This window comes from Armigeres subalbatus, chromosome 3 (assembly GCF_024139115.2).
Source record: "Armigeres subalbatus isolate Guangzhou_Male chromosome 3, GZ_Asu_2, whole genome shotgun sequence".
Taxonomy (NCBI): Eukaryota; Metazoa; Arthropoda; class Insecta; order Diptera; family Culicidae; genus Armigeres; species Armigeres subalbatus.
In genome coordinates, this window is record NC_085141.1 from 101,056,210 (window position 1) to 101,065,861 (window position 9,652).

The 9,652-nt window shown below is 39.6% G+C and overlaps 1 protein-coding gene across 1 annotated transcript; it reads right to left on the reverse strand.

Moving 5' to 3' along the window:
- Positions 1–4,520: 4,520 nt before the first annotated feature.
- Positions 4,521–9,412, reverse strand: LOC134223759 (phosphoenolpyruvate carboxykinase [GTP]-like). The gene is made up of 3 exons (XM_062702948.1): positions 9,130–9,412; positions 7,969–8,569; positions 4,521–7,898 (listed from the first exon to the last, which is right to left on the reverse strand). Exons 1-3 carry the CDS (start codon positions 9,156–9,158, stop codon positions 6,579–6,581), a joined length of 1,950 nt encoding a protein of 649 aa, XP_062558932.1. The 5' UTR covers positions 9,159–9,412; the 3' UTR covers positions 4,521–6,578.
- Between the last annotated feature and the right edge of the window lie 240 nt (positions 9,413–9,652).

The following is a 9,652-nucleotide window of genomic DNA, read 5'->3' on the forward strand; positions in this document are numbered from 1 at the left end:
AAATTTCATCGTTGGAAATAAAAATCGCATTCGTACATGCTTTCTCGTGCGCTCGTTACGTTTGCTGCCATTTTTTTCCTGCTTTGGAAGGAAAGAAGAGGCGTGTCATTGAGGCTAACTGCTTATTGGGTTGGGTGGTTTGGGTGGAATGATGGTGTAGTTTGGGCATTTGGGTGATTTGAACATAACGTTCGTTTTCATACACCTCATTATTTCCATATTATGCGGCTTTTTTCCATTGATATTTATGTGAATTGTGTTGTTAATTTTCACAAATGTACTTGTACAATTATTACACAAAGGCATGCAAAATCAATGTATGACATACAACTAGTTTTATTGAACTTTAATATTACATTGGTGAAAAAACACTACGTGGGAATCGGCCCTAAAACAATTGTAGACGCGCTGTCTGGACAGTTAATCTATATTGTATTTTATAATGTATTTTTTAAAACGTGCAGCTGCGCTAATTATTGTACTATTTACCCACGATCGCATATTTGTAACATATGCATTTTTTCCTTTCTCGTACAACAAAGTTGTACCGAAAGGCTATATGATTGCTCCAAAAAAACTTTTGATAGAAGGCCCGGAGACCCATAGTGTTATATACCGATCTACTCAGCTCGACAAACTGAGGTGACGTCTGTTTTTTTTGTGTATGTATGTGTATGTGTACAAATTTTGTAGACACACGTTTTAGAACTTAGAATTATCCGATTTACTCGCAACAAGTTGGAATTGTTTGCTATTGAAAATGGGCCCGATCATTGCTTTTCGGAATTATTGAAAAATCATTGTTTTTTCCCACAGGTCCCCCTTGGAAAAAAATCAAAAAACAATTGTTTTTGAATGGTGGCAAGGCAAAAATATTAAAAATGATCGAAAAAATGTGATCTATTCACCCAAAGAGCTTTTTTGACCTTTTTAAAGTGATTTTTTCAATATATTTTATAATGCACGAGAAAGGCATCATCACTGCTAGGTGGATTAATCTGGGTTTTTTATAGTGATGTAGAAAATTCAATTAATTTATGATTTATCATATCTCGATCTGTAAAACAGATAGAACAAAAGGTTTTGCAGCAAAAAAAATCCTACAAGATAACTTCTATTTCTCTTTTAGGGGGATTCAAGACAAAATTTTCAAAACGACTTATCTGCTTTTGTAAACAAAGATTCAAACGACGATTTGACGAATCTGAAAGCTCTCCCACGCAAACCAACACCATCATCAGGTAGCGGAAACCTTCATCTACCTATTGATGGTGTTGGTTTGCGTGGGAAAGCTATCAGATTCGTCAAATCGTCATTTGAATCTTTGTTTACAAAAGCAGATAAGTCGTTTTGAAAATTTTGTCTTGGATTAACCATTAAAAAAATTTGTTCAAACTATGGATCTATACATATAGTAAAACTTCTTCGAAGTTACTTAGCCTCTAAAAAACTTTTCAGTCGCACCATTTCCCGAATTATCGGGTCAGAAAACACAGTTCGGAAACTACGAAGGGTACCTGGGACATGATACAACATCAGCTGGATATGATAAGAAAATTATTTTGAGCTTTTTAGTGGAATGTCTTCACTTGTCATAAGACGAGTTTACCCGAGCAAAGGCGGATAACTGAAATGATATCAAACTGATAACACGATTAGTTATCCTTATTATCATTTTGATATTTAGTTATCAATCATGTGATTAACTGATAACTGAATAATAACAAATGTTATTATCAATACAAATTTTCTTCTAAATTTCGCGTCGTTCAGAAATGGGGCTAAGCATTCTACCCTTGCCAACATACTACTTCTGTTAAATGTAGCCGGCCTATGCTATGAATATTGTGACAAGAACTGTTTCCAAACACTGAACTGAAATTTTCGTCTAAGCAGAGAGTGATTTTCCGCGTTACCCTCGATATCTATTGATTTGTTTATTTCTCTGTCAACAAAGGGATTTACACAAGAGTTGAAATTTTCTTATTTGTTTTATGCTATGCTTATTAACTTTACTTTCATTTCAGGTGTCGTTGATTAATGAATTATGTATCTGAGAACCAATTAAGCGTTGAAGTTTATTAAGTACTTAAAATGGCCTTGCAGCTCCTGGAATATATGATCCAAGGGCATGTGCTCATTCAGGAACGGTGAATAATCTTGACTAACCGCCAAGCTAACCGCAACATAATTCATCTTGGGATCCACAGTGCTTATATATATGGAGAAGCGGAAATTTTAACTGGAAATGTCGGATAATCAAGAAATTGCAACGATCTGGTCTGTTGTGGAGAAAACAATCATGCTCGCACTTTAGTCGATCTAGCAATGGGCTCAACTATTGACAGTTTAAACCTAGGTTTGGACGCAAAAGACAAACCAGAGCTAGATCATCTGCAGCCAAACCTTCAATAGTCGATGTTGAAAGGACGGGGAATATTGAGATGTGAAATAGAAAATCCTTTGGAAGGTGTTTTGTCACAGTAACCCAAAAAATATGTTTTAACTAGTCGACCCGGCAAACCTGGCAGACATTGTAGGTTAAAATGCACGTTGGGGACTCGGTACCCAAACGAATCCTAATCTTAGTTTTCCACAATTTACTCAACCTTACTCGTGATTTTAAAATCACGCAAATCAAGCAAATATCATATAAACCCGCCGGAAACGATAAAAACATATCTGCAGAAGGAATTAAGTCATAGAACATTGACTGAACTGATAGATTTGACTTTATATAAATAAAAACTACTTGAGGTTGATTTGACTAGCGAGAGGATTCACTCATGGCCGGATTGAGGAAGAGGGGGGGGGGGGGCTTTGAGTCATGACCCCGGGCCCTCACATAACCGTATGTACCAAAATCAACCTTTTTCGTACATTTAGGAGCTCCCGAAAACTGTCGACCCCGACCCTGGATTCGCCAAATGGCAAAATTTTTCACGGATTAATTCTTGCTGGGATCAGCAGTGTTGCTGTTTATATATGCATATGAAAACATGAAACGTTTCACTGCGAATTACAAGGTTGTGGTTTAGTTAGAATAAAACTAGAACCGAAATCGATCTACAGCATGGCACTGCTAGTAACCTAATGATTAACAATTAGAGAGAAACTAACCTAAGCCTATTATTTAGCCTATTATTTAAAAGCCTATTATACTGGAAAAATCAATAAAAGGACGATGAACCGTATTTATCCTAATTGATTGCCGATTCGCTATTTTGAATTAAATTCGGTTATCATTTTTGTTATGTTGACTGGTAATTCAACCAAAATGATAACAATTCTAGTTATCAATATAACTGGATAATTAAGTTTGTTATTAATAAGTTATTCTGCTCTCAACTCTGTACATCTGACTGTTATTTACATAAAATGGTTATATGGCACCATGATTTGATTATAAATAGTTTTCAGTAAATGCAAGATTGTAGAAAGCGTATTGCTCTTCTCTTCTGCTCCTCAAGAAAGCGTAATTGGGTGAGTGCCTAGAGACGACGCCGTGCAATCACTCGATTCGAGTTCGAATCCCAGTGAATGGCAACATTTTTTTCAATGCGTAACGAAGTCGGCAAAGAAGATTCAACTATTTTGGTCGATAAAACAGTGATGGCTGATAACTAAATAATAACTAAATTAGTTATTTGAGTAAATAACATGTATAACAAAATGTGTTATCAATTTGGTATCAGTGATAACTTAATTTGTTTTCATGTAGTTATTTCACGAATAAAATTCTGGTATCATTTTTGTTATGTTGGCTGTTAAGTCAGCCAAAATGATAACAAGTTCAGTTATCAATATGTCCGATAACCGGATAACAGAATTTGTTATCAATTAGTTATTTATTTGTGCTATATATACAATCCCATTGAATTCCACCACTTAATTGTATCTTGACAGATACGTATTTCGACCTCAAAAGTAAGGCCGTCTTCAGTGTCTTGTACTTGACTCGACACTCGAGTCGAGTCAAGTACAAGACACTGAAGACGGCCTTACTGTGGAGGTCGAAATACGTATCTGTCAAGATACAATTAAGTGGTGGAATTCAATGGGATTGTATAAACTCGTCTTATGACAAGTGAGGGATCAGCTGGATAGTTTTTCGAGACATTTGACCTTGAGTAGTGCTAACAAACCGGGAAAATAATGAAAACTGGAAACTTAATACTCTTAGTAGAAGTTAGCAAGCGGAATAATTGAATCAGATGAGAGTAACCGCAGTAAGTTCGATGGTCGGTTTCAGATAGCAGTTGTAAGAACTGCGAGGGAGTTGCTCCGTCGACCGGCGTTGGAGGTAAAACTGAGACTGTTGACCAGTTTAACGAGGGGAAGGATATTGCTGTCAACAATTCCATGCGGTATTAACTGTATAGAACCTCGACAACAGCGTCAATGTAGCTGAGTGGAGATGTTAAACTGGTTGAATTGTCAAGTCAGCGATTAGAATCGTTAGCCAGGTTCAGCCAGAGAAGTGATTTGTTTCTAGTTGAAATGAAATGTGAATCAGTTAATGCTGTTTAAACTTATTTATTTCGACCTAAAAGGTTGGAATTAGCTTAAGCTAGTACATCACAATTATTATAATCAAAGTAACAGAATCGGCTTATCACAGGTAGGGTTTGTTCTTATGTGAACTATATCTAACTTATAACAATAAATAACAGGCTATAGTATTATCGCGACAGACGAGCACTTTGGCCTAATTGAATTTAGTTAGGGTCGAAACCCGATATTTATAACTGTTCTCACTAGAAATTAAAACTTGAAACTAATGTGCGTCCCATGAAATTAAGAGCTAAAATCTGCATTAACTTCAAAAAACGAAAGTTGCAACTTGCTGTAAAACTCGAAAAGAGTTCTAAGCTCCCCGCAACACCTGGCGAACATCCAAGTCTACAAGTGTAATTAAATATCTAACAACTTTGTTCAAATATGATGCTACTCTTATGAAGGCCTATGACCAAAGATTTATAGAACTGTTTCAAATGTGGTACGTGTCCCTTGTCGCACATAGAATGCAGAATGTTTTTGCAGGAACTTTTTCTGTCGAAAGCCATTTGGTCAAATGCCACTTGGCCGAAAACCACTTTATGCCAAAATTCATCCACTCCATTTGGCAGATTTGGAACCAACTGCCATACAGCTGAACAAGCTTCATGGCTGAACAAGTGATACGGCCGCAAATGACGTTAGGCCGAACGGGTCATATAGCCGCAAAGGTTATTTTGTCGAAAATGTCATTTGGCCAAATGGGACTGAAAGTCGTTTAACCGAACAGATCGTTTGACCGAAAATGCAACTTGGCCGATATGGAATTTGGCTTATGGTCGAAAATGTCACTTGCCGACGGTAAATGTCGTTTGCTAAACGAGTTATTCATTCGAAAATGTAGTTAGCCGAACAGTAGTGAATGGGAAAAGTGTGAATTGATTAATAACAATCAAGAAATGATAAGTAAGAAATGAGAACTCCTCATTTCTGAATGCTCACTTCACTCTGTGAAAAGAAATAAATGCGGAGTGAGAAGTAAGAATTGAAAAATGGTATGTCTCATTTCTCATTTCTCACTTAAAACGATTCACTTCTCACTTCTCATAAAGAAAAGCTAGACATGCGAAGTGAGAAGTGAGCAAGAAAAAAATGAGGAGTAAGAAGAGAGAAGTAGCAAGTGAGTAATAAGAAGTGAAAAATTATAAGTCACTTCTCTCAGAGGTGAAATATCTGAAATGAGAAATGCGAAGTAAGACGCCTCACTTCCCACTCCTGCTCTCACTTCTCATTTATCACTTCTCACTGCGCACATTTGAGAGACATTTCACTTTTTACAATGAGAACAGAGAAATGAGGAATGAGACATTTTCTCTCTACTCTCATTTGACGAGTGAGACAGACTTCTAACTTCTTATTTCTCAATTTCCAATCATCATTAATCACTTCACTTTCTACACATTTCCTATTGTTCGGTTTCGGTACACAATATTCACTGTCGTATGACCCTTTTGGGCAAATCACATTAAAATGTCCCGTTTACTTTATATGTTCTGTATCGCCCAAGAAATCCGTTGATGAAGGTCCATTGGAAATCAAGTAAGGGAGAGTTCACCGAGAATGTGTTCACGGCGTATCCCTGGATAAAGGGATACACACGTAACCAAAGATCTATCGGCCTGTTTCAATTCTGGAGTAAAACCTTAAGTTCCAAATACGTAACCAAAGATGCATCGACCTGTTTCAAATATGTCACATGCTTCTTTTAGTGCTTAGAAGCATAATGTGTCCACAGCAAATGATCTGAATTAACCTACAAATCCCTGGAGAAAGTTCTAAGGCCCACATGCATTTGGTAGCTCTCCTGCTCATTTGACACGCAAATTTGTATTGATCTAACCAGTGCTGTTCGTAGAAATATGTACCAAACATTCAATTTTAAAATATTTTAAATAGTTTATTAAATGCTGTTCTTTACAAAAGAACTAAATCAAAACTCCAAATCTCATGTCCTACTGTATAAGTTATGGCTAATTAAGTGTAAAATACGTGGATGCTTATCACGAGTTTAAAGCTACTGCTTAGAGTCGCTCCAGGCGACCCTTGAGCTCCTGCAGTTCTTTGGTAATTTCCTGCGGCAAATCTTGCGGCAGCTGGTTGTCATAGTATTGCTTAATATCATCGACCTCCTTCAGCCAGAACTGCTTCGGTATCGAAAACAGTTCCTTCTCGTTCACTGGGCCGGCCAGTCCGTCCAGGTTCAATGCTCCCGGCGACGGGATGCGTCCGACGGGTGTGTCCTGGAAGCAGTCATGGTCGTCCACTCGCTGCAGAATCCAGTCAATAACCCGACAGTTCTCGCCGAATCCTGGCCACAGGAATTTTCCGTTGGCATCCTTGCGGAACCAGTTAACGTGGAAAATCTTGGGCATGTGTCCACCGGCTTCAGTGCAACGCTGTTCCATACTAAGCCAGTGTTTAAGGTAGTCTCCGAAATTGTACCCGAAGAATGGGCGCATGGCAAATGGATCATTCATGATCATTTTGCCTTTGTACTCAGCAGCGGCAGTTGTCTCACTGCGCATAGCCGATCCTACAAACACTCCGTGAGCCCAGGAGTTAGCCTCATAGACTAGTGGAACTCCTTCGGGGCGACGTCCTCCGAAGAGAATGGCAGAGATTGGAACACCTTCGTTGTCTTCCCACGCTGGATCGATTATCGGGCACTGGCCAGCGGGAGCACAGAATCGGGAATTAGGATGTGCAGCAGGAGTTTTGGATTCTCCCATTTTCCATGGATTACCCAGCCAGTCGGTGATTTCGACCTCAGGGTCGATTTCCTTCTCCATTCCTTCCCAGAACACTCCCCCGTCGGAAGTGGCAGCGACGTTAGTGAAGATTGTGTTTTTGTAAACAGTTTTCATGGCATTCGGGTTAGTTTCGGTCGAGGTTCCGGGAGCAACACCGAAGAATCCATTTTCGGGATTGATGGCACGCAATTGACCCTTGGAGTCGAACTTCATCCAGGCAATGTCGTCACCAACGCATTCCATTTTGTAACCGGGAAGCGTTGGGTTCATCATGGCCAGATTAGTTTTACCGCAGGCAGATGGGAAAGCTGCAACAATGTACTTTTTGACACCGTTGGGATCGGTGATGCCAAGAATCAACATGTGTTCCGCGAGCCATCCTTCACGTTGAGCAATGGTGCTGCCGATACGAAGGGCAAAGCACTTCTTTCCTAGCAGCGAGTTGCCACCGTATCCGGAACCGTACGAAACGATCTCGTTATTGGCTGGTTTGTGCAAAATGATGGTGCGTTCCGGATCGCAAGGCCAAGAGGACATGGTGATCTTGCCGTTGGCTGGAGTTCCAACCGAGTGCAGGCATTTGATAAAGTCCTGTAAAGAGATAAAAAGGAAACATTAGAGGAGTTGTTGTATAAGAGCAGGTCTAGCGTCTACAACTTACCGAATTATCCGCAAGTTTGTCCAGCACTTCTTGTCCCATGCGAGTCATGATGCGCATCGAACAGACGACATAGGCCGAATCGGTAATTTCAATTCCAATCTTGGCTAGTGGAGAAGCGATAGGTCCCATTGAAAAGGGAACAACGTACATGGTGCGTCCCTTCATGCATCCTGGAAACCGTGTTCGAATAGCAGCATCATAATCTTCTGGCGAAATCCAGTTTCCGAGCGTTCCCTTCACGCCTTCTTTGGGCGTTGGAATGGCCTTCTCCCGCTGTTGGGTACAGATGAAGGTCTTCGATTCTACTCGTGCCACGTCAGCAGGGTTAGTACGAGCCAACCAGCAGTTGTCGTATTTTGGCAACGGTTGAATCGTACCCTGCGCATGAAGGGTATTGATCAGAGCAGCGCTCTCCGTTTCGCTTCCGTCGACGATATGAATCCGATCGGGACGGCACATGGCTACCGATTCCTCCAGGAAGGTGCGCACTTTGGCCGACAGGAGAGTGACATCCCCGTTGACAACCACCACACCACGAACGGCATTTTGTGGACTCAGAACCGTTCGCAGCTTCGGTGCGCATCCCAAAGGAGTTTGGAATCTGTTAAGGTAAACAAAATAAAGTACATTAGTTTGAGAAAGTCCCGCTATCAAAATGTAAAACTAGTGCTTCGCTCTCATTTAAACCGAATAGTTCTTAAAACCCATTATCCGACAGAAAACAAATTTAAAAATAAAACGGATTTAAAAAAAATACAAGAAAAGCAAAAATAAAACTTGCATTCTGCAAATACAAAAGTTGAATCGTAAAATCATGATTCAATCCTCAGTTTCCATAGACAAATATATAATTAATTCCAATGCTGACTTAAGTATTAAAAATAAACTCAATTTTCAAAAAATTCTGAGCAGCATCGCCACACAAAAATGACTACACAAGGGACCAATAAAAATAATGATTATTAAAGCAAAACAAATTATTATTCAATTCATGTATTCATAAAACTGATGACACGAATTCACCTTTCAAATCACTTCCACGTCAACTTCCACGTAAAAAAAAGTATCACATGGTTTGGATATGTCTCACTTTTCTCAATGATAAACCCCAAATAAATTTAAAATTATACTCGATCTACGCACGTCGTGCAGAATACTTACGCGGAATAAGCTTCGATGACTTGCGGCATTTTGGCGAGATTCTTAGCACTTCACACAAATCAACACTAAATATAGAATTTTGCCAGTTTTTTTATAATCAACTTTGATCCTCTTGTCCACCGATACCACACCAAATTGCACAATAATAACAGAGAAAGTCGCGAAAGACTGATTGACGAATAAAATTCACTCTGATTTTTTTCAAGCTCACAGAAGAAAATGAAAACTAGCTCGTTTTCATCTTATTGATTGGGGTGGTTCAGTAGAACTGATGTCTCAAAAGCGCGAGCTGGCTCCCTTATATTTGGAACGCGTTCGGCTGTCGAGTATACCGGCGTGGAGTTTCCCCACAGGAACGGAAAGACAGAGAGAGAGTGAAGCCAACGAATGTTCAAAAGTTGCCCATGTGGTGACCCGTGTGCTGCGTCCTGATTGGCCACTCGCAGGAGGTACAGTCGAAGACGTCATCACGACTCGCTAACTGGCGGTCAGCTGATCCTCGCAACAAGCATATGTATGGATG

Bases quoted from the DNA above. Each gene is read 5' to 3' on its own strand.
- LOC134223759 (XM_062702948.1), bottom strand. From the start codon at position 9,158: ATGCCGCAAGTCATCGAAGCTTATTCCGC. The intron at 8,570-9,129 runs GTAAGTATTCTG...TTACCTTAACAG, and splicing joins GTCATCGAAGCTTATTCCGC to ATTCCAAACTCCTTTGGGAT. The intron at 7,899-7,968 runs GTAAGTTGTAGA...ATCTCTTTACAG, and splicing joins ACAAACTTGCGGATAATTCG to GACTTTATCAAATGCCTGCA.